The sequence below is a fragment of the Haliotis cracherodii genome, unplaced genomic scaffold, assembly GCF_022045235.1.
Source record: "Haliotis cracherodii isolate W230 unplaced genomic scaffold, xgHalCrac1.p SCAF_5, whole genome shotgun sequence".
In the NCBI taxonomy this organism is placed as follows: domain Eukaryota; kingdom Metazoa; phylum Mollusca; class Gastropoda; order Lepetellida; family Haliotidae; genus Haliotis; species Haliotis cracherodii.
The window spans coordinates 6,008,820-6,034,425 of NW_027266308.1; the positions used below are offsets into that span (position 1 = coordinate 6,008,820).

The 25,606-nt window shown below is 42.1% G+C and overlaps 1 protein-coding gene across 1 annotated transcript; it reads left to right on the forward strand.

Moving 5' to 3' along the window:
* Positions 1-3,543: 3,543 nt before the first annotated feature.
* LOC139442793 (RNA-binding protein 34-like) lies at positions 3,544-20,066 on the forward strand. Its single transcript, XM_071223684.1, has 12 exons — positions 3,544-3,660; positions 4,571-4,829; positions 7,174-7,334; positions 7,691-7,838; positions 8,961-9,020; positions 9,186-9,229; positions 10,467-10,550; positions 12,367-12,427; positions 14,171-14,213; positions 17,292-17,410; positions 17,957-18,064; positions 19,790-20,066. Coding segments are annotated over exons 1-12 (1,302 nt in total). The 5' UTR covers positions 3,544-3,658; the 3' UTR covers positions 20,003-20,066.
* Positions 20,067-25,606: the final 5,540 nt, after the last annotated feature.

Genomic DNA, 25,606 nt, shown 5'->3' on the forward strand with positions numbered 1-25,606 from the left:
GTTATTGGGCCCGTGAGTTAGGATGGTGCAGTCCTTCAATGTTGTTTTTAGATATTTATTATATCTTATTTGTTATGGGTTTTGAGCAAATTACATGGGCACATGGGAATGAGTAATCGTTTGAAAGATGTAAACAACAATTTCAAAGTAACTTGTCTCACACATATATAGTGGTATAGATGTGGTATGTGTACAGACGAAATAGGGGCGGTCGGGTAGCCAAGTGGTTAAAGCGTTCGCTCGTCACGCCGGAGACCCGGGTTTGAATCCCGACATGGGTAAATGTGTGAAGCCCATTTCTGGTGTCCCCCGCCGTGATATTGCTGGAATATTGCTAAAAGCGGCGAAAAACCACACTCACTCACTCACATACGAAATACATCAATTATGAGAATATTTTTAAAAAAAGAAACCTGTAAATTATACACGAAAAATGTTTATGTTTGTCCAGGACAATGATCCAATGGAGACAAGATCTGTCACGGGGAAAGGCGTGAAACCTTGACCCAGTGTCCGTGTAGGACAGCGTGAATATTTGACGTGTCAGACTACATTTATGTGATTGAGTATGGTTTTACGTCACATTTAGCAATATTCCAGCAATATCACGGCGAGGGGCACGAGAAATGGGTTTCACACATTGTACCCATGTCGGGAATCGAACCCGGGTCTTCGGCGTGATGAGCGAACGCTTTAACCACAAGGCTACCCGACCGCGTATAAGACTACAGGCCTAAACATACAGTGTGCATAGCTTGGACCAGGGGCCCGTTCCACAAAGCGATCTTAGCGCTACGACTGCCGTAAGTTTATGTTAAAGTATGGGAGCTACGACCGTCTTATCGCTGAAATCGTTTTGTGAAATGGGGCCAGGAATAACGACTGGCACCGTGAAGCATCTCCGTTTTCAGCCATCTCGGAGGAACTTTCACATCGCTCATCATAATGGTTAAGGTAGATAGCATATAGGTCTGTGAAATCTTTTATTACAAAATACGTTTCTCTCCTCTAAAATTAAAACAAATAATTTTCCCGAGCTGGCTAGAGCTGGCTAGACTTGCTTTTAGTTTAATCCAGTAGACGTGTATGCATTCACCCAGGTACCCGTGAAGATCCGGGTCAGAATAGGTCACCAACAACCCATGCTTGTCGTATGAGTCGACTAACGGGATCGGGTGGTCAGGCTCGCTGATGCATGTCATCGTATCCCGTGGATCGATGCTGATGATGTCAAACAAACAAAAATCTAAGACAAACAAATCACTCACCCAGGTAACAAACACTTGAATAAATGTTACAACGAAGAAATGCTCTTTGTAACTCAGATTAAGTTGTAATTAGTAGCCCTACACATTTGACCAAAGTCTCGTTTATGAGGTGGTGAGGTGAAATGAGGTATAACGCCGCGTCCACGATTATTGCACTTATATAGCGACGTGCATGCACGTGTGTGTGTGGCTGCTTGTACTAGTCCGGACTAATGCCGTTTTATAGTGATAGTCCACTCAGATACCATGCCGCAGTTTAACATGAATACCCCACTCAGACACAGTACACTGACTCCAAGCCGACCAGTCCTTGTTTTTGCCCCTTAATGCCGAGCGCCAGACAGGGTAACAACAAGTACCATCTTTTAATGTCTTTTGGTATGACGCGGTCGGTTTGAGAAAGTTACATGGTAATAATTAGAGTTGGAAAGATGTAACCAAACTTTATCTTTGTATCACATAAGTATTGTGATATATACGTAATACTTAAATACTTATCAAAATATGTTTTTAAACTTTCCAAAATTTAAATTATTACACTACACATGTCTATGTTATTCGGAAAAAATCATGAGAGGGAGCCACGCCTTGTACTAGACTGGTTTACCTGCCCTAGAGCGCTTGAGCTCCCGCCTGCAGCCGCTAGGAGGCGAAGAGCAGGGTACCAGTCCAGCTCTATCGGACCTATTTCCCCATACAGCATATCTTTGACCCATTGCCGTGTAGCGAGTCTGTCTGTCGAGAGGGACAGGAACAGGCCTACAACATATGGAAACGTACACTCATTTCCGTGTAGCGAGATCTGGCTGTCGAGAGGGTCGGGGACAGGCGTATAGCATATCGCTATGCGAAAACGTTGACCCAATGGCCGTGTAGCGAGCTATTAGCACTTTTGGACAGTGTGAATAATTGACGTGTCAGGCTACAGAAGTAACGTATTACCATTAGGGAGTTAGCTTTCACACAGAAGCATATTTCATATTTAAAAAAATAACAAACACTCACAACGTTGTGGGTTTCAATCATAACAATGTGTGCATGACCCCATGTGCATATCTACATCAATTATAAAACAGTATTATATGTCGCTATTACTTTGAAAAGATAAATTATGAAAAAATATTAATAACTTTACCACTGTATATATATCAATGTCAACAGTATCACGTATACCACTATGGTTGTTTCAATGTTCATTGCAAACAAAAACAAATGTTTCATTGTTGTGAAAACAAATTACTAGATTTGTTCTCATCATATGTTTGTTTTCTACTACATAAACAGTTAAACTGAAATGCGCCATATTCTCATTCCTGATTCTGAAGGTACCATATGCAAATTAAAATTTGTTCTATATTCTGGGTTACACACGTGACAGTCAAAATTATGACAATATAGATACTTGCATAAATAGACAGGTATGCTACAAAATTATACAAACTCGCAGACGATTTTTTTGCGAGTTAGTTTGTTTATTATTATTATTATTATTATTATTATTATCATCATCATCATCATCATCATCATCATTACTATTATTATATCATCATCATCATCATCATCATCATTGTAATTAATAAATTTTATTATCTTTATTATCGTTGTTATTATTATTATTAGTTACATGGTCCTGTGATCTAACTCTTGAGACACGGGACCATGTAACCAATGATGGTATAGAGGATTAGTTCCCTTCATCTGTGTTTGGTGATAATGGCCAATGGATAATTGGTGGTGGTGTGTCTGTGTGTGTGGGGTGGGGGGTGGAAGTGGGGAAGGGTTGAGGGGGCTTCCATTCACGATGTAGTTGTCAGACGTCTTCGTGTCAAAATAGACTCCCTATTGTCAGTCAGCTCTTGTATAAAGAATAATGTCTGATGCACTCAGTGTGAAATAATTTTAAAATTGAAATAGAAAATAACGAGCAATTTTCAGATTTAATTAGCCAGTCTTTTTTTTAATCCTACATAATACAAGGAGAAATTTGTTAGCAGAGATCGAGTGAGAAAATATTATTTAAAGTTTAAAGTATTATTTTTTTAAGAGGTGTGTGTGTGGTGGGGGGGTATATATTACAGCTCGCTAGACAGAAAATTAAGCTAGGCAGTCAGGCTACCTACATTTTATAGCCATGACATTTATCGGGCGCCAGCAGTACGAGTGAGATAAAACGGGTTCTACTGTGAATGTACGCACTCGTTTAGTAAGACAGGGGCCTAGTCTAGAGTGACAATTATAGAGTTACCTCCCGTTCCAAAGAACGGCAACTCTTACCGACTTGATTGCACGTGTGTATGTTTTGGTCAGGCTCTGACTGGAAGGTAGTTTTGGAAAAAAAAACGCCTGTTACGATCAGAAGATTGTGTTGTATGATTCACTGGCCATAACGCATGTATGTTAAAACGTATTGAGAAGCATGATTCCTTTATACATTTTCAGAAACATGTCTGAAGTACGGTAGGTGTGGAAATTAGCAGATGTCGGTTAGATGTAAATATATTTCACAAATTTGTGAAATTCAATTATTTTCCGGGGTTTAAAAAAGATCAAACATTTTGTGATTTGCAGCCGACATAATAAGGCATGGTGGAGGCTTTAGGCTACGCCCATTGGCATCTAGATGAACATTGGCTTGATGTTATAATACTAGGGCTGGGACGGGTCCAAATTTACTACCCGGGTACCAATCACCCTATTACCCGACCCTACCCGGGTACCCGTTGTAGATATTTAGAAAGAGGTACAAACTGACCGATTTGGAAAAGTTTGACCGTAACCCTAGCAAAATGTATATAGACACACGTGTAAAACGATCCGCTCAAGCATACACTGAAGTTTAATGCATGAAGTTTTATCTTTATTCAAACATATAGAATTAAGAAGGAATGGGTGCATTGTCAGAAAGAAATGGGAATATTAGTGACTTATAGTGTAACTATAGAGTTTGAGATAATTTTTGTCATTAAACAATATATATCACGTGACTAATCACGGGTCCGGGTATACGTAGTCCTGTGGGTACCCGGGTCCTACTGAGGACCCACCCTGCCCAAGTACCCGAGTTACCCGTCCCAGCCCTATATAATACATTTCAATCCACTTTCAGTTTCCCACTGTAACCAGGGAAAGGGCTTAGCCAGGTTATTCATTTGTAGAAAACCTAGATGAAACCTGTCAGCATCCTCTTCAAATCTTCACCGTTAGCAGCTTAATGTAAAAATAGGAGCAATAATATTGTATCTTTATTATGTTTATCAACTCAAAGACTTATATCTATATACATGTACGTCTTTGATCAACAGGAAACAAATGGCAGACAATAAATATTTTGTGGGCCAAGTTGCTGATTTGCTTGGAGGAAAGAAGATAAAATCAGAACCGGTGACCCCCCAAAAAACCAAACTTGCCGCTCTGTTTGATGTCAAGACAAAAGAAAAGATTGACGTCAAGAAAAAAGTAAAGTCTGCCCCAGAGAGGAAAGCGAAAAAGTTAAAAAGATCAAAGCCTATAGAGTCTGTTAAAATTGAAATAAAGACGGAAAAAGATGTGAAACAAGAAAAGGTAACTCTCACAGTTTCAATCCAGGTACACTCACAGGGAGGTGGCCAAGCTTCTAACAAAGCAACAATTTGTTATTCAGAGTTGGGTCCCTTATGCATGTGTGGGTGCATAATCCTGTGATTGTTGGTTTAAATCACAGATTCACCCTGATTGATATTCTTTGTTTGTTACCACCATAGCCTTTCTTGAGGGTTTTACTAAAGTGGTAATTGTCTAAGACCTGCATTTGTTTGGACATGCCATGATATAACTGTTCAAAGTGATGTTTCCAAACATGAATGTGTATGTGGTGTTTCCAAACATGAACGTGTACGTGGTGTTTCCAAACATGAACTTGTACGTGGTTTTTCCAAACATGAATGTGTATGTTGTGTTTCCAAACATGAATGTGTATGTGGTGTTTCCAAACATGAACGTGTATGTGGTTTTTCCAAACATGAATGTGTACGTGGTGTTTCCAAACATGAATGTGTAAGTGGTGTTTCCAAACATGAATGTGTATGTGGTGTTTCCAAACATGAATGTGTACGTGGTGTTTCCAAACATGAATGTGTACGTGGTGTTTCCAAACATGAACGTGTATGTGGTTTTTCCAAACATGAACGTGTACGTGGTGTTTCCAAACATGAATGTTTACGTGGTGTTTCCAAACATGAATGTGTACGTGGTGTTTCCAAACATGAATGTGTACGTGGTGTTTCTAAACATGAATGTATACGTGGTGTTTCCAAACATGAATGTGTACGTGGTGTTTCCAAACATGAATGTGTACATGGTGTTTCTAAACATGAATGTGTAAATGGTGTTTCCAAACATGAATGTGTACGTGGTGTTTCCAAACATGAACGTGTATGTGGTTTTTCCAAACATGAATGTGTACCTGGTGTTTCCAAACATGAATGTGTACGTGGTGTTTCCAAACATGAATGTGTACGTGGTGTTTCTAAACATGAATGTGTAAATGGTGTTTCCAAACATGAATGTGTACGTGGTGTTTCCAAACATGAATGTGTACGTGGTGTTTCTAAACATGAACGTGTACGTGGTGTTTTCAAACATGAATGTGTACATGGTGCTTCTAAACATGAATGTGTAAATGGTGTTTCCAGACATGAATGTGTTTGTTGTGTTTCCAATCATAAATGTGGTGTAATGTGTAATATACCAATATAACCCCACTGGTATTCTGGGGATAGAATAGGACCTCATTGCCCCTATGCTCGTTGTAAACTTGACATAAAGTCAACTACTGAGGGTCTGGTTGTTACATTGTGTGACTTGGTTGATTGTGTGTCACAGTAAACCGAGGGGTGCATGGGTTTCGCTTTGCAGAGTTGCATCCCTTAGGTACACCAGAAACCTATGATTTTGGGTTTGAATCCCGGTTCGCCCCTATTATGTTTCTAGGTTTGTCAGCACCATACCTGTGCTCATGGACTTCATAGAAGTGGTAAACGTCTGAGACCTGCATCACTTCGGGCTTTCCTCCCACATTAAGCTGACACGATGCGATATTACTGGAATACTGTTTCAAGCGGCGTTAAACCCAACTCACTCACTCACTCACAGTAAGCCGATAGCATGCTGCACATTTCTGGTGTCTCCTGCCATGATATTGTCAGAATATTGCTAAAAGCTGCATAAAACCATACTCACTCACTCAATATCTGGCGGTCGGGTAGCCTAGTGGTTAAAGCGTTCGCTCGTCACGCTGAAGACCCAGGTTCAATTCCCGACATGGGTACAATGTGTGAAGCCCATTTCTGGTGTCCCCCGCTGTGATATTGCTGGAACATTGCTAAAAGCAGCATAAAACCATACTCTCTCACTCACTTACTCCACTCACTCAATGGCATGCTTTGAATGCCAGTTTCTCTTGTTCTGACCCACTATTCTTTACAGGCCTATGAAGCTGGAATATTACTGGGTGCAGTGTAAAACAATGTTCACTCACTCTTCTTAAGATCAGTCAGTCACAAAGGCAGCATGATCAGTTGGTTGGTTTGTTGTTTAACGCCGCACTCAGCAATACTCCAGCTATATGATGGCGGTCTGTAAATAATCGAGTCTGGACCAGACAATCCAGTGATTAATATCATGAGCATCGATCCACGCAATTGGGATCGATGACATGCATCAACCAAGTCAGCGAGCCTGACCACCCGATCCCGTTAGTCGGCTTTTACGACAAGCATAGTCACCTTTTACAGCAAGCATGGGTTGCTGAAGACGTATTCTACCCCGGAATCTTCACGGGTCATAGCATGATCAGAAAGTCACAGGAATGTTTGGTATGAAAGGTATATAAATATGGTTTCATGTTCCTCTATTTGTTTTGTTTTAGAAGGCAAGTCCAAGTATTGAAGAAAAGAAGCCCAAGGAAGCAGTAAAGAAGGAGAAGAAGAAGAAGAAAAAGAAGGAGAAGACAAAAGAGGAGGGATTCTGTCCACCTGACGGAATCGTGCATGAATCTTTAAAGGAAAATTCAGAAGAGCAAAAAAAACAGTAAGCATCAATTGGGTATCTTGAATATGTTGTCAAGGGGTGCATAAAGCAATTTGAATGAGAATACGTTTGGAGTTTTCTCTAAGTGAAGGATGTGTGGGTTCTTGCGTCAATAACATGATTCTATACATCTTCATTTGTTCACCTCCTCTATTCCCAAATTGTCCTTTGTACAAAAGAAAACCCACACAGATGTCAAATACTCCCTCGATGGTGGTCCCTGTTGGATGTAGGTGCCATGGCAGTCACAAATTACAGGACGTATTAAATATCCACAACAATACGATGGCACAACCTTTATTATTTACATTCGGAACTGTCCGTTTCTATGTTCGTGGATGTTATGGCTTTTCCAGAAAACAGAAGAAGAGGAAAAAGGAGGATGATTCAGATGAAGAAAATGAAACAGCTCCCAAAAAGAGAAGAACTAAATACAAGAGAGATAAAACAAAAGACAAGAGGACAGTCTTCATTGGGAATCTCCCTCTGGATGCCAAGAAAGCAGTTGAGTTATTTGTAACAGACAGTGCTGTTTGAGGGTGGACTAAGTTCTTACAAACTGGCAGTCAGACACCAGACCATGAGCCAAACTTATGTATAGGAGGGGGGGGGGGGGAGTGTGCAGCTCTCATGTAAAGCATCACAATTCATTGGATGGAGTTAACTCCCTTGTTACTTCAAGGATCAACTGGTCACTGGTTTGAGTTTCAGATTCATGCAAGCCGTGGGGATTTTGGGAGCTAACTCAAATCATCGAGCTACGAATAAGTACAGTTTATATGTCCCGAGTGAATACTGTATTCGACGTAATAAGTGTCCAGGGCGCGCTCAAAATTAGAAATAGGGAGCTCTTATTAGAATATTACTTTGGTGGAAAAAACAGAGTTGAAAGATAAATTTCATGGTTTATGCTAACGGCCTGAACTGTTTATATACGACAGATGCATTTTTCCAGAATTTAATTGCCCATAATTAAGGGTGCATATAACACATGAGTGTGTATTAAACATTTAACTAGTGACTGATATAAACAATGTGCCGGAACTACTTTCTCCTGAATCAAAACATTAAAGAGTTATCCATTTTAAACAGGAATGTTTAATTATGACAAACAAAAATGTCCACGGAACTTAATACTCGATATGAAATAATATATATTTACAGGGCTAGTTTTATTCACAGACTATATTCTTTTCGCAAAACCCTTTATACGGCGGTGGTAAAGGGGCGACAGGGAGAACTTAGTAATTTATCAGACACTGTTTTCGAAAAAATATATAAATTGCAAGTAATAAAAATAAAACATGTATATAATAAATAGAAAATTCAATGTGTTTTCTCAAATGCAAGTTTTATCTCATCTCGTGAAGTGAGGGGAAGTCTAATATTTTCACGAGTGACACAGTCACTCGTGAAAATATTAGACTCTCCCCACTTCACTCGATGAGATAAAAGTGGTATTTGAGAAAACATTAAATATCCTCTATATATTTTTTTCAGGCTATAAAGGCCCTGTTTGCAGAGTTGCGTCACTCGTGAAAATATTAGACTCTCCCCACTTCACTCGATGAGATAAAAGTGGTATTTGAGAAAACACATTAAATATCCTCTATAAATTTTTTTCAGGCTATAAAGGCCCTGTTTGCAGAGTTCGGCACGATTCAAAACGTTCGGTACCGATGCCCTGTAAGTAGACCTTGCTTTGTGTTACACATTTGAGAACAGGAAGATAAAACTACTGAATGTTAAAATAAGCTGTAAGGCTTTTGTAGATGTGCTGTTTAAGATTCAAGCATGATCAGCAGTTCTTGGTATGATATTGTTTATCACTATGTCTTTTTTCTTTTTCAGCCCATTTCTGACCCAAAGGTTTCCAAGAAAGTCACCTTCATTAAGTAAGTACTTTTGAAAGTCGTGTATCAGAGACTGAGTTCGTATTTGACTCAAATCATTTGAATAAGAAATAATGCAAAGTAGCTCAAATTATGCTTGGCTGTTCATCTGTTATTACCAGCAGTTAATGGAAACAATGGGCTGGCAGTACTTTACCACCCATTACAACACATGATGCTCAATCTAACGTTGCCATTACAGTGTTCCCGCTGGCTTTGGAAACTGCCAGTCCTGATGGACTGGAAACTTTAAAAATTTCCACTCCACCCTAATTTTTGTCAGTCCCAACTTTCAACAAATAAAAAAAACGTATGAAAATTACCTGGTTTTAATTCCTTCAACATTAAGTTCAATGCAATGACGATATCTTTGCAGTAACTTAGTTAGATCTACACGTCATTCACACAAGTCACAAATTTCTCCTTTTTAAAACTATTTTTACACTAAGTCGCTAAAAATGCATATTTAACCTCGAAGCAAGGCAAAATGTTATTTCCTTGCACTAAAATAGACAGGGGGAAACCCTGATGGTAACAGACAAGCTGACTTCATTCATAAAATATACTTATGAATCTCGTCAATGTTTTGTTCAACAAAGATTCATAAGGTACTCTATTTGCCGGTCCACATGGACTGGCAGTCACATGAATTACCGGTCCAATCCTAATTTCATTGCGGGAACATTGCATCAGAACTAACCTCAATTAACCAGTCATGTTAATTAAGCACACTGGTTGCCTGGCTGGGTGATGGAGTTGCCTTGTAGTTAATGTGGTCTGTGGTCATGCTAATCACTGGGTTCACTCCACTCATGGGTACAATGTGAAGTCATTTTTTTATGTCTCCCCCCGTGATATTGTTGGAATCTTGATAAATGCAAGGTAAGACCCATCTTCCCGAGGCAAGAGCCTCCACTAAACTTTTAATCAAAGTGACCTGTGAAAATCCGGGGTAGAATTGGTCTTCAGCAACCCATGCTTGCCGTAAAAGGCGACTATGCTTGTTGTAAAAGGTGACTAACGGGATCAGGTGGTCAAGTTCGCTGACTTGGTTGATGCATGTCATCGATCCCAATTGCATGAATCGATGCTCATGATGTCAATCACTGGATTGTCTGGTCCAAACTCGATTATTTACAGATCACCGTCATATAGCTGGAATATTGCTGAGTGCGGCGTTAAACAACCAACCAACCAACCAAGCTATAGTTGTGCAGAGAATATTTCGCTTTACTTGCAGGAAAAGTTTTCATCCCAACAGAAGTAATATAGTATGTTATGTGTGCTTTGAGGATGAAACGGCTGCGAAGAAGGCACTGAAATTGTGAGTTTTGTTTCTCATACTTTGTTGTTAGTATTTTAATCCACTAGTCCGATGCCAGAGTCTATATACTTTTTGGCCTATGAAAGCTGAGCTAATAAATCGTCCATAGTAAATACCGTATTTTCTTGAGTATAGTGCACACTTTTTAAAAAAAAAACACAGCTGTATAGAAGGGGGTGTGCATTATGCACAAAATAATGAGTTTTGATGGTTTTTTCCCAAAGATATTACCGTGAGCACGTAACACCGGAAATACCATGTCAACAAATCCATACTGAAGTACGCAAAATCATAATGTTATTGTAATTACACTGTCTGGCTATAAAAAGTTTCTTTGTACAGGGTTAGAAATTGGCACCAGTCCTGTAGTCCTTGCCAAACTGCCCAATAGTTAAGGTATCATAAGGACTAGTAAAAATTTGCCATTTTTAAGGGTTTTGCTATATATTATTATTATAAGGACTAGTGGACCAAAAATGTTAGTTTCTACCGCTGTTTGTATATCTGGACTTATGTTTGTAACTTATTTCATTAATTTTATTCAAAATTCCTTTTAATAATGTTTTAATTAATTTCGGTGAAATCGTGTGTGAAGCGATCTTCTGATCGCACAACTCATGGTTATAAACAGCAACCACGGTCAGATTACCGCTATTGATGCCTTGAAACAAACTTTAGTTGACAGAGAATGGATACATATATCATAAATGCCATACTTTGACTCCTTAAAAGTCATATTTGTTATGGTATGCTAGAGCCAAGTTCTAAGACTCAAACACTCTCACACAGACAGTGGCTGTAACTTGGTATCTTAGTAAGGGTTTGAAATGGGAAAAGTATTGTATCCATAATTTCTCTTAAAAACCTCATTTAGTAAAGAATATGACAAGAGAAATGCATGAAATATTTGAAAAAATTACAAAGATGCTATTGGCGGGTGGTTCACACTTGTCAATGTTGATGAGGATTGGTCACTGGTTAGCCTATCTTGTCAACAGAACTACCGTATTTGATGTAATAAGCACCCCGCTCTAATAAGCGCCCACGGCGACATTTGCTAAGATACTGGCTTGTGCACAATCCCAGTTAGCACCCCTTCCGATTGATCAATGTACACAAGACTTATTTATTCGCGTATAATACACACTTAATTATTGGCATTTAATTCTGGAAAAATATATCTGTCGTACATAAACATTTCAGGCTGTTAGCATAAACCACGAAATTTATCTTTCAACTCTGTTTTTAATCACCAAAATAGTATTCTAATAAGAGCCCCCGGTTTCTAATTTTGAGAGCGCCCTGGGCGCTTATTACGTTGAATACGGAAAGTGAAAAGGCGATTGGCAGGTTACATTGTGGGAATACCATGGCAATCATGGATATTTCCTCATGCTATCAACCACATGTTTGTCCGGTCCATATCTGAGTGAATCACAAGTGATACCAGAGTTAATTTATGGTGAACGAAGATAGGAAAATTCCAATACATACAGAAGATTTTAGTGATGTAGCTATTTAAATTAACAGGGATTTATCTTGGATTCCAAGCCATTTCAAAGGGCCCTTGGTTGGCAAATTGGAAAAAAATAAATTGTGATATTGTTCAAAATTGGATTTTTGAAATGTTCTTATTTTTTCGCAAGCATGGTAAGTTCTGGGGAATTTTAGATTCATATTAGATTTTTTTGGCTGTCATTTGCTGCAGACCTGGGGCTGAATATCGGACTTTGAGCTGGTGTAGATAAATCCCTGGATTTGTCAGAAAATGTCATCATATTGCAGGACATGAGTTCTTGCTTCCTACTTGTTGCAGAAATGGCCATGAACTAAATGGATACCACTTACGAGTTGATGTTTCATCTAACAACAAGAAAGTAAGTATGCTCATATAACACGAAGTCGCAGAATATCTTTTGCACTTTTATTTTTCAATATGATCTCCATTCACCTCACTACGCTTATTATCCCCCGCCCAACAAAGATGGGGATATAGAAACGGGGTCCGTTCGTCAGGTTTCGTTTCCGGAGCATAACTTAGAAACCATTCAATATTTTTTCATGAAACTTTGCAGGTCTGTCAGGTACATGCTGAACTGGTGCCTTTTGCTATTAAGAATTTTAGAAATTTAAATTTTTTACGTTTCCATGGCAACAAGATGGGCTTAGGTTCTGTGAGGGTAGGGTTCGTTTCTGGAGGATAACTAATAAACCTTTTAATATTTTTTCATCAAACTTTGCAGGTCTGTCAGGTACATGCTGAACTGGTGCCTTTTCTTATTTAGAAAGTTTAGAAATTTTTATTTTTTACGTTTCCATGGCAACAAGATGGACTTAGGTTCCAAACTCTTCTTTTTTTTGACAATTTCCATGACAAGTTCCACCTCGGTTAAAAAAGGTTAGGGTTTGTTTAGATTTTATTATGTCATAAATTCTGCAACAGGAGCGGAGGATATAGCCACGTTAGTGGCAAACTCTTGTTACATTTGTCTTCCAAGTAGGGTAGAATTCATTTGCCAGAACAGGAAATAGTCACTGGGGGCTAAGTCTGGGCTGTAGGGTGGGTGATTTAACTGTACAGCCCTGACTTAGCCCCCAGTGACTATTTCCTGTTCTGGCAAATGAAATCTGCCCTATGTGGAAGACGCTTCCAGGTGACGAGGACATGAAGGCTGTCACAGGGGTGTGGTTAGATGGCCAATCTGCGGATTTCTATAAAAGTGGTATTAAAAGCTTGAAGGACAAATGGAATAAGTGTATTGAGATGAATGGAGATTATATTGAAAAATAAAAGTGCAAAAGATATTCTGCGACTTGGTCTATATATAATTGAAGTTGCAAAACTTATTGAAAGCCTCTCGTACCTATATGTGGGTAGCCAACTTCCTACGTTATCAACCATGGTTTGGGGGCAGCTTATTAAAGCTACCGCTAAACAAAGATCTGAGGACATCCCATTACGGTTCACATCAGACCGACCTTCCCCGAACTTTAACCGACCAATGGAATGACCAATCAGAAGGCAGCTTTCACGTGCTTTACATCACTAATTGCAAATTGGCAACTACGCTTTGAAAATATTTCGACAAATTCTCAATTACAAATTTGAAACCTGAACAAAAGAACATTCTGGAATGGCTAATAGATGGTCTAGATTGTATGGTTTCAGTTGTTAAATCCTGTAACTATCGTTCGGAATACCCTGTGTTAAAGTTTTCGAGGTTGCATGTATAGAAATCACATTCCGACTGTCACTTTCATAATCTGGTAAGCGACGCTCTGATTCGTTGGATGAAAGGTCGTTCTGACGTGACCCCTAATGGGATGTCTTCAGATCTTTGTGAAGCAGTAGCGAGAACTTTGGTCTCTGAGATTGCCATTATGTCCAACCAGGATTTCTCACAAAAAATCAGTTCACCAAGAAATATATTTCCACCAAGGAATAGCCTCTTGGTTACCATGGTAACTGGTTATCTGCCTGAATTAGTAATATACATGTCAGTATGCTTGTCTTCAGCTCTTTAAGTAGAAGTGACGTAAAAAATGATGTTTTTCTTTTGAAAACAATATTAACATGTATCAACGTAACTGTTGTTTCTTTCACTGTTTTCTTTTAACAGCACAACCGGGACAATTCAGTTTATGTCGGGAACCTTTCCTATGGTAAGTTTGCCTTGTCTAAATGTATTTGGTCATAAACAAGTCCCCAGTACCCCATGCTTGCTTCCATGTGGGGAATTAGGTCATAAACAAGTCCCCAGTACCCCATGCTTGTCGCCATGTGGGGAGTTAGGTCATAAACAAGTCCCCAGTACCCCATGCTTGTCGCCATGTGGGGAATTAGGTCATAAATAAGTCCCCAGTACTCCATGCTTGTCGCCATGTGGGGAATTAGGTCATAAATAAGTCCCCAGTATCCCATGCTTGTCTCCATGTGGGGAATTAGGTCATAAATAAGTCCCCAGTACCCCATGCTTGTCTCTATGTGGGGAATTAGGTCATAAATAAGTCCCCAGTACCCCATGCTTGTCTCCATGTGGGGAATTAGGTGATAAATAAGTCCCCAGAACCCCATGCTTGTCGCCATGTGTGGAATTTGGTCATAAATAAGTCCCCAGTACCCCATGCTTGTCGCCATGTGGGGAATTAGGTCATAAATAAGTCCCCAGTACCCCATGCTTGTCTCCATGTGGGGAATTAGGTCATAAATAAGTCCCCAGTACCCCATGCTTGTCTCCATGTGGGGAATTTGGTCATAAATAAGTCCCCAGTACCCCATGCTTGTCGCCATGTAGGGAATTAGGTCATAAATAAGTCCCCAGTACCCCATGCTTGTCTCCATGTGGGGAATTTGGTCATAAATACGTCCCCAGTACCCCATGCTTGTCTCTATGTGGGGAATTTGGTCATAAATAAGTCCCCAGTACCCCATGCTTGTCTCCATGTGAGGAATTAGGTCATAAAAAAGTCCCCAGTACCCCATGCTTGTCTCCATGTGGGGAATTAGGTCACAAATAAGTCCCCAGTACCCCATGCTTGTCTCCATGTGGGGAATTAGGTCATAAATAAGTCCCCAGTACCCCATGCTTGTCTCTATGTGGGGGATTTGGTCATAAATAAGTCCCCAGTACCCCATGCTTGTCTCCATGTGGGGAATTAGGTCATAAATAAGTCCCCAGTACCCAATGCTTGTCTCCATGTGGGGGATTTGGTCATAAATAAGTCCCCAGTACCCCATGCTTGTCTCTATGTGGGGAATTAGGTCATAAACAAGTCCCCAGTACCCCATGCTTGTCTCCATGTGGGGAATTAGGTCATAAATAAGTCCCCAGTACCCCATGCTTGTCTCCATGTGGGGAATTAGGTCATAAATAAGTCCCCAGTACCCCATGCTTGTCTCCATGTGGGGAATTAGGTCATAAATAAGTCCCCAGTACCCCATGCTTGTCTCCATGTGGGGAATTAGGTCATAAACAAGTCCCCAGTACTCCATGCTTGTCGCCATGTGGGGAATTAGGTCATAAATAAGTCCCCAGTACCCCATGCTTGTCTCTGTGTGAGGAATTAGGTGATAAATAAGTCCCCAGTACCCTATGCTTGTCTCCATGTGGGGAAATTGGTCATGAATAAGTCCCCAGTACCCCATGCTTGTCGCCATGTGGGGAATTAGGTGATAAATAAGTCCCCAGTACCCTATGCTTGTCGCCATGTGGGGAAATTGGTCATAAATAAGTCCCCAGTACCTCATGCTTGCCTCCATGTGGGGAATTAGGTCATAAATAAGTCCCCAGTACCCCATGCTTGTTTCTGTGTGGGGAATTAGGTCATAAATATTATCCCTTGCTGGTTGTAATTAAAAGCTGACAAAATGTGTTCCCACCGAGTGACTCTGCCGATTGTGTATCATATTGTACCCTGAACTCAGAAGGTGACAGAGGGGAAGTTCTCTGACAACCTTGTCAGTAATATTCCAGCATTATCCAGACAGACTGCAAATCAGTTAGTCCAGACCCAGCAAACCAGTGACTGAAAGCATGAGCATCGATCCATAGGGGAACAAGGGAGGTAATCAGCCACGTCACAGACTCACCAGCCAACCCCTTTTGAAATCTTCTTACAACAAGCGACCATTGTGATCTAGTGGTAGAATGTCTGCACAGACAGCAGAATGTCAGGGTTCGATACCCGGCCACGTCATACCAAAATATGTTAAAAGATGGTACTTATAGTTGCCATGCCTGGCGCTTGGCGTTAAGGGGCTAAATCAAGTCGTCTCGGAGTCAGTATACTGTGTCTGAGTGGGGGATTCATGTTAAACTGCGGCATGGTATCTCATTGGGCTTGAACTATCAGCAATGAGTCTGGACTAGTACAAGCTGCCACACTCACACATTGCTGTATAAGTGCATCTTGATCGTGATGTTAAACCCCATTTCACCTCACCTCACCTCTTACAAAAAGCATGAGGTACTGGGGACCTATTACAAAGCATCTTCCCGAGGCAAGAGAGTTAACTATAAAAGTCCAGTTTCCACCCTTGCCGAACTAGGCTGGTATTATGGAGTTACATTTTGGCTAGACAAACGAGTCTATTCATAGTCGCGCACTGAAATTGAAATCCAGTTCGTAAACTGTCGTGCAGATTCTGGTTGATTGCAGGACTTGCAAAGCTTGTGCACCGCCAACTCGTTGTCAGCAGATATTTTCCAAATCTTTTCATGTTTTTAATCAAGGTGCTCATGGATTTGATGCATTTTGCGATGTAAGGCCCGTTTTATCACAATATAGATCCTGGTTATCGATCAGATCGTCCTGACTTGGTTCCACCATTTTGTGTGAAGCAAACGCAAGTGATACGAGAGGTGAATCTGATTGGTCCATGGGAGAGGCATAGTAGAGACATAACTGGTAATAGCCATTGGTGGCGCTTTGATCGAGCCCAGTAATTCCAGCCTAGTTAACTCTCTTGCCTCGGGAAGATGATTATAAAGTGGAATACCTGCTACCAACCACTGGTTACCCCGGCCCAGAAATGATTATTGACAGGCTTCTGTAGTTGAAATATGATGATAATCCCTTAACCATTCTCCTCACTATTGAAAATTATACAGATTAAAAAAAAATCACTGAGAACTCTGTAAATTCTATCATGCATTGACCGCCGCTGGAATATTGCTGAGTGCGGCGTTAAACAACAAATAAACAATAATATCATGCATTTGCTACAAATATATTTTTCAGACATTGAAGAGAACATGATGTGGAACCACTTTGAACCATGTGGATCCATTGAGAATGTCCGCATCATCAGGGACCGGCAGACAGGACTGGGCAAGGGCTTCGGCTATGTGCTGTTTGCTGTAAGGATGTTAAAGCCATGGTTGACACAGCACATTTATGTAACTGATCAAATGAGCAATAGTTCTTCATGAGGCTTTTTAAGATAAATGTCTTGTTTCTCCTCACCTACCCGGGGTGGTTGGGTAGCCAAGTGGATAAAGCGTTCGCTCGTCGCGTCAAAGGCCCGGGTTTGATTCCCCGCGTTGGTACAATGTAGGAAGCTCATTTCTAGTGTCCCCTGATATAGCTGACCTGTGAAGATTCCGGGGTAGAATAGGTCTTCAGCAACCCATACTTGCTCGGGTTTCACCGGAGTGGTAAATGTCTGAGACCTGCATCACTTCGGGGGAGTGGTAAATGTCTGAGACCTGCATCACCTCGGGCTTTCCTCCCACGTTACGCTGGCATGTCACGATATAACTGGAATACTGTTAAAACTGTTGTTAAACGCAACTCAATCACACACACTACTTAAGCAGCAAAAACCAAACACTCATTCATTCATGTCTATTTAGCAGTGGATATATAAGCAAATATATTCTCAATATAGTTATTTATATTTCCAGGACAAGTCCTCGGTTGACCTAGCCCTTCAACTAAATAAGACTTCACTCAACGGGAGAAACATCAGAGTTTGCAACTGCACAACTGTGCAAAAGAAAGATTCCTTGAAAATATCCTTTTTTGCAATGGACAGTGACTACATTAAGCATTGTCACAACAATTGTTAATAGAGCTCATATGAGATGTAATTGTGACAAAAGTTGAGCATACAGGATCCTGTGGATTGAGCATGGGTGGTTCTGGGGATTCGGCATGGTAGTCCTGGGGATTCGGCATGGGTGGTCCTGGGGATTCGGCATGGGTGGTCCTGGGGATTGGGCATGGTAGTCCTGGGGATTGGGCATGGTAGTCCTGGGGATTGGGCATGGTAGTCCTGGGGATTGGGCATGGTAGTCATGGGGATTGGGCATGGTAGACCTGGGGATTGGGCATGGGTGGTCCTGGGGATTGGGCATGGGAGTCCTGGGGATTGGGCATGGTAGTCCTGGGGATTGGGCATGGTAGTCCTGGGGATTGGGCATGGTAGTCCTGGGGATTGGGCATGGTAGTCCTGGGGATTGGGCATGGTAGACCTGGGGATTGGGCATGGGTGGTCCTGGGGATTGGGCATGGGTGGTCCTGGGGATTGGGCATGGTAGTCCTGGAGATTGGCATGGTAGTCCTGGGGATTGGGCATGGTAGTCCTGGAGATTGGCATGGTAGTCCTGGGGATTGGGCATGGTAGTCCTGGGGATTGGGCATGGTAGTCATGGGGATTGGGCATGGTAGACCTGGGGATTGGGCATGGGTGGTCCTGGGGATTGGGCATGGGAGTCCTGGGGATTGGGCATGGTAGTCCTGGGGATTGGGCATGGTAGACCTGGGGATTGGGCATGGGTGGTCCTGGGGATTGGGCATGGTAGTCCTTGGGATTGGGCATGGTAGTCCTGGGGATTGGGCATGGTAGTCCTGGGGATTGGGCATGGTAGTCCTGGGGATTGGGCATGGTAGACCTGGGGATTGGGCATGGGTGGTCCTGGGGATTGGGCATGGTAGTCCTTGGGATTGGGCATGGTAGTCCTGGGGATTGGGCATGGTAGACCTGGGGATTGGGCATGGCAGTTCTGGGGATTGGGCATGGTAGTCCTGGGGATTGGGCATGGGTGGTCCTGGGGATTGGGTATGGGTGGTCCTGGGAATTGGGCATGGGAGTCCTTGGGATTGGGCATGGTAGTCCTTGGGATTGGGCATGGTAGTACTTGGGATTGGGCCTGGTAGTCCTTGGGATTGGGCCTGGTAGTCCTTGGGATTGGGCATGGGTGGTCCTGGGGATTGGGTATGGGTGGTCCTGGGAATTGGGTATGGGAGTCCTTGGGACTGGGCATGGGAGTCCTTGGGATTGGGCATGGTAGTCCTTGGGATTGGGCATGGGTGGTCCTGGGGATTGGGTATGGGTGGTCCTGGGAATTGGGCATGGGAGTCCTGGGGATTGGGCATGGGTGGTCCTGGGGATTGGGCATGGGAGTCCTGGGGCTGCTTGCTCCATGACTTGGCTGATTGCATATCATAGTGCTCTCATGGAGGGGCTACGTGCTCATACTTTCAGCCATTTGTTTTCCTGTCCAGACTTTAATAATTTACAATCCAGCCATATGGCTGGAAAATTAGCCTTACCATTTGCCCATTGTACATTGTAATTTTATATGTTTATGCATACCTTGAGTAAAATACCTATAAAAAATTATTGGATTTTAAGGCATGGTCAACAATCAGGAAAAAATATCGCAAAATTTGGTAACTCCCTCTCCTCAATGGTGTCACCTTGTCTCTGAGTTCGCTCCTTAACCCTGCTGCACAAACATCCTGTGAGACAGCGGTTGCTGAAGAAGGCCAAGAAGCTGGGGATGAAGCCGACCAACCTGCGGCCAGGCGAGGTGAGGAAACCCAAGGACAGGTCCAAGAAACCCCGCCATCGAGACCGGGTCAAGCAGGCCTTCGCAGCTGACCCCTCTCCCGCACTGCCCATCACCCCCCAACCCAACAACAGAAAACACATCAAGTTTGACTGAGCCCAGAGTGTTCAGTGCGTCTCAGGAGAATCATTTTGAAGCTACATTTCACCTCACCTGTATGTACCATGGTGAATAAATATGTAACATCTGGTGGATGGTTGTTTAATGCCGCACTCAGCTATATTCTAGCTATATGACAGCGGTCTGTAAATAATCAAGTCTGGACTAGACAATCCAGTGATTGACACCATGAGCATTGATCCAAGCAATTGAAATCGATGACATGCATCAACCAAGTCTGTGAGTCAACTCACTCTTGTTCTCAACAATGGATGATGTCATATCTGTTCACAATGTGATGTCATATAAGTGCAACTGACCAATCAGCACTGGAAATTGTTTAATGAGGAAATAAATGCTGTCTGTCACCATGTATTTAGTTACATTATTCTAAATGGAAATGAAACGTTTGTAGCTAGTGGTTGGCACCTGTTTGCCTAAATCTGTTATGAGTGCAGGGTAGCCTATTGGTTAAACATGTTAAAGCGTTCGCTCGTCATGCCGAAGATCCGGGTTCGATTCCTGACATGGGTACAATGTGTGAAGCCCATTGCTGGTGTCGCCTGCCGTGATATTGCTGGAATATTGCTAAAAGCGGCATAAAACCATACTCACTCTCCAAAGCTGTTTTTTCAATTATTTAAAAAAATGAAAATTCAATCCAAAACTCATACTCCCTCTTTATTACACCCCCCCCCCCCACCCCCCCTCTTCCCCTCCCCTCCCCCCCCCCCCCCCCCCCCTGTTATGAGTGCATGTTTATGTCAGGTCATTCAAAACCTCTCCCAGTTAAACTTTTATCACCTTATTCAGTTATTGTTGGATTATATGTTTTTGGACACGATATGTTTATCACGATTTCACTCGTTATAACAATGGGTGCAACATGATGAAGACATTGTAAATATCTTTTATGACGGCTTGTTTTTAAGATGAAGCTGTGATTTATTGGTGAGTGAGATGTTTTGCAATTGTTCATGTGATTGACAAGAAAACTACAAATGTTTCTTAAGTGTCGGAAAACCCATAATACGAGGATAAAAAGATATTGTTAGCTACTGGATAGCTGCATGACCTACATATGTTTTTTGGTGTTGGAATATATGTATGTACAAACAGTCAAACCTTTTGAAAATAAAGAATCTACATATGTTTTGTAATTTGTATGATTTTGTTTGTTTGTTGTTTAACGCCCCACTCAGCAGTATTCCAGCTATATGATGGCGGTGTGGAAATAATCAAGTCTGGACCAGACAATCCTGTGATTGACATCATGAGCATCGAGCAGCAATCCACGCATTTGGGATACGATGACATGCGTCAACATAGTCAGCGAGCCTGACCACCCGATCCTGTTAGTTGCTTCTTACGACAAGCATTGTCGCTTTTTTACGGCAAGCATGGGTTGCTGAAGACCTGTTCTGCCCCGGATCTCCATGGGTGATAACTTGTATGTATGACCACTTCCTGGAAGGGTTGTGTGCGTGTAATTGATTAGTCCAAGGAAATCTCTCTCACTCACCCTGTGTCCAGAGCTAGTTAACAAAGGGATTGGTATGATGTGTGACCTGGCTGTGAGAAATCTCTCTCACTCACCCTGTGTCCAGAGCTTGTTAACAAAGGGATTGGTATGATGTTTGACCTGGCTGTGAGAAATCTCACTCACTCACCCTGTGGCCAGAGCCAGTTAACACAGGGAATGGTTTGATGTGTGGTCTGGCTGTGAGAAATCTCACTCACTCACCCTGTGGCCAGAGCTAGTTAACACAGGGAATGGTTTAATTTGGACCTGGCTGTGAGAAATCTCACTCACTCACTCACCCTGTGGCCAGAGCTAGTTAACACAGGGAATGGTTTGATATTTGACCTGGCTGTGAGAAATCTCACTCACTCACTCACCATGTGGCCAGAGCTAGTTAACACAGGGAATGGTTTGATGTGTTGTCTGGCTGTGAGAAATCTCACTCACTCACTCACCCTGTGGCCAAAGCTTATTAACATAGGGAATGGTTTGATGTGTGACCTGGCTGTAAGAAATCTCCCTCATTCACCCTGTGGCCAGAGCTAGTTGGGGCGGTCGGGTAGCCTAGTGGTTAAAGCGTTCGCTCGTCACGCCGAAGACCCGGGTTCGATTCCCGACATGGGTACAATGTGTGAAGCCCATTTCTGGTGTCCCCCGCCGTGAAATTGCTGGAATACTGCTAAAAGCGGCGTAAAAACAAACTCACTCACTCACTCACTCAGAGCTAGTTAACACAGGGAACGGTTTGATATGTGACCTGGCTGTGAGAAACCTCACTCACCCTGTGACCCGAGCTAGTTAACACAGGGAATGGTTTGATGTGTGACCTGGCTGTGAGAAATCTCCTTCACTACAATGATGGCTATAAACTTCACTATTGTCAAATAAGATCACAAGTCCCATTTTGTTCATGGACTAATTTACAGAAGAAAATAATTACATGCTTATTGACCATGATACATACAGATACTAAATACTTTTCACCATTGCACTTACATATGTAACCAACCTCTTGACAGTGGTACTCTTGCAGATGTAAACTTAGTTCTTTACTAACTTGTGCATGTTCCATCGTCAAAAAGCATGTATGTACCAGACCGTCTCCGTGGTCTAATGGCAGAACGTCCGCCCAGAGAGCAAACGGTCCGGGGTTCGATCCCGGCCGCGTCATACCAAAAGACGTTCAAAGACACTTGTCTGGCGCTCAGCATTAAGGGGCTAAAACAAGGACTGGTCGGCTTGGAGTATACTGTGTCTGAGTGGGGTATTCATGTCAAACTGCGGCATGGTATCTCAATGGGCTAGCACTATAAAACACACACACACACACGTGCATGCACGTGGCTATATAAGTGCAATAATCTTGGACGCGACGTTAAACCCCATTTCACCTCGCCTATATGTACCATGGTGAATAAGTATGTACCCTCTGTTGGTTGTACCCTCTGTTGTTTAACGTCGCACTCAGCAATATTCCAGCTATATGATGGCGGTCTGTAAATAATCGTGTCTGGACCAGACAATCCAGTGATTAATATCACGAGCATCGATCCACGCAATTGGGATCGATGACATGCCTCAACCAAGTCAGCGAGCCTGACCACCCGATCCCGTTAGTCGCCTAAAACGACAAGCACAGCCACCCTTTACGTCAAGCCTGGGTTGCTGCAGACCTATTCTACCCCGGATCTCCACGGATGTAACATGGTCAATAAGCATGTAACATCTGATGGTGTCATGTTCAAGAATATACTTCAGTATACATGTACCCCCTGTTCAAGTCGTATTAATTGGTTTTTTTTGGTGTTTTTTGTTGTTGAAAGCCTCAATAAGCCAACTATATGACGGCGTTCTGTTCATCATCGAGTCTGGACCAGACAATCCAGTGATTGACAGCAAGGGTTTCGATCTTAGCAATTGGGATGCAATGACATGCATCAACCAAGTCAGCGAGCCTGACCACCCGATCCCGTTAATCGCCTTTTACGGCAAGTATATTCTATATATTCTAACCCGGATCTTCACGGGTCAGGGAGTTTTGTGACAAAGTAAACACGCGTACGCACACAAATACACGAACACGCACGCACAAAAACACCCACGCTCGCTCACACACAAACACACACACACACACAAACACCAACGCTCGCTCACACACAAACACACACACACACACACAGAAACACCCGCGCTCGCTCACACACAAACACACACACACACAAACATCCACGCTCGCTCACACACAAACAAACACACAAACACACATGCTCGCTCACACACAAACAGACACGCACACACACACACCCACGCTCGCTCACACACAAACACACACACACAAAAACAAAACAACAACAACAAACAACACACACACACACACACACACACACACACACACAGAAACACCCACGCTCGCTCACACACAAACACACAAAAAAACCACACCCACGCTCGCTCACACACAAACAAACACACACACACACACACACACAAACACCCACGCTCGCTCACACACAAACACACAAAAAACAACAACAACAAACAACACACACACACACACACACACACACACACACACACACACACACACACACACACACACACACACACACACACACACACACACACACACACGCACAATACCAGTTAGTCGGAATGTTTCAATATTTCATGCATATTAACATTAACGTTTATTGTGTACGTCGTTTGTAAAGGTGTCGTACAGACAGGAACAGTTATTGGGCTTATTTGCTTCCTGCGTCAAGTCCCTTCAGGGACAGCCACTTGGTAACTTGCCTTCATTTATCATATATTGCAGCTGGAATAGCATAGAACCCATAAGCCTGTGATGAGTTATCTGATAAACATCATGATTTGTGCACAGGTCAGTTGACACCATGAATCATGTTGGCGTTTTTAATTGACATCTAACATATCTACTGGAGAAATTAGCTTAACAAAATACGTCTTTCCGGAATCAACATTCTTAATGCTTTTCGTTTTCTTTTCAATGATTCTCTTCCTTGGTAATGAGGACATTTTTTGGCTTAGGGTAAAGTATGGAATCCTAGAAGGATTATTATCGTGTCACAACGATGAGAAATTGTTTACATTAAGGGGTAGGCGTTAACTCTTAATGGAAAATGTTTTACATTAAGAGTATCAACCCGCAACCCTTAATGTAAAAATTATGCTATTTACATTAAGGGTTTATATCGTTCTTATGAACAAAGTTTGATTGGAAAGGTACTTTTTGCTATTTTCACATTTTTCATTGTTTTTGCTCGGTTTCTTATAATTATTCCGAATAGAACATATTCTTCCTTCAACTTTGTACGTTGTCTCAAGAACAACATACAAAGAGCCATTGAACTTGTATAAGCGTACTGCACCTTTCATTTTCCAACAACCTCTCAACAACGACAGCCTGGTCGTTATTTACAGGTTTTCTCTAAGTGGTAATTACTGACATATTATCTAGACGATTTTGTTTAACCTTGGTACAAAGGTGTATCTAGGGATGCTCGCTTTGTGCAAGTGAGCCCAGGGCTCACCTGTCTTGTCTTCTGAACCTCAGCTGCAGTCTACGCCAAACTAGGCGTGCCTGACGTTGACGTGAAAGCAAAATTGAATTTATTGATGGACGTCGTAGCCGGATATTGTGCTCCCTTATCCGGTCGCGACCGGTTCTATCACTAATTGCTCTCAACACAGGAATTGTCGGAGCTGTCTATGTGGCAACATGGTATCGATTCCGCCTATGTTAAAGTATGGGAGTTACGATCATCTTATCACTAAGATCGCTTTGTGCAAGTGGACCCTGGTCCCCTTGCTATAATAGTAGGCAAGAAATTTATAGATCAATAAGTTAATCGCTCTTATAACAAACTCATTGAGCTGTAAATTACATCGACACACAAAGAGCGGTCACGTAGTATCCTTGTCAACATCATTTGAATTTGAAGCAAGTAATCACAAGCGCGTCTGCTCCTTCAGAATCAAAACCGCCGGTTTTATGAATGACGAGGGGAGGGATATCCGGATATGATCTCGATTTCCTTACAAGATGAGGCACTAACTCT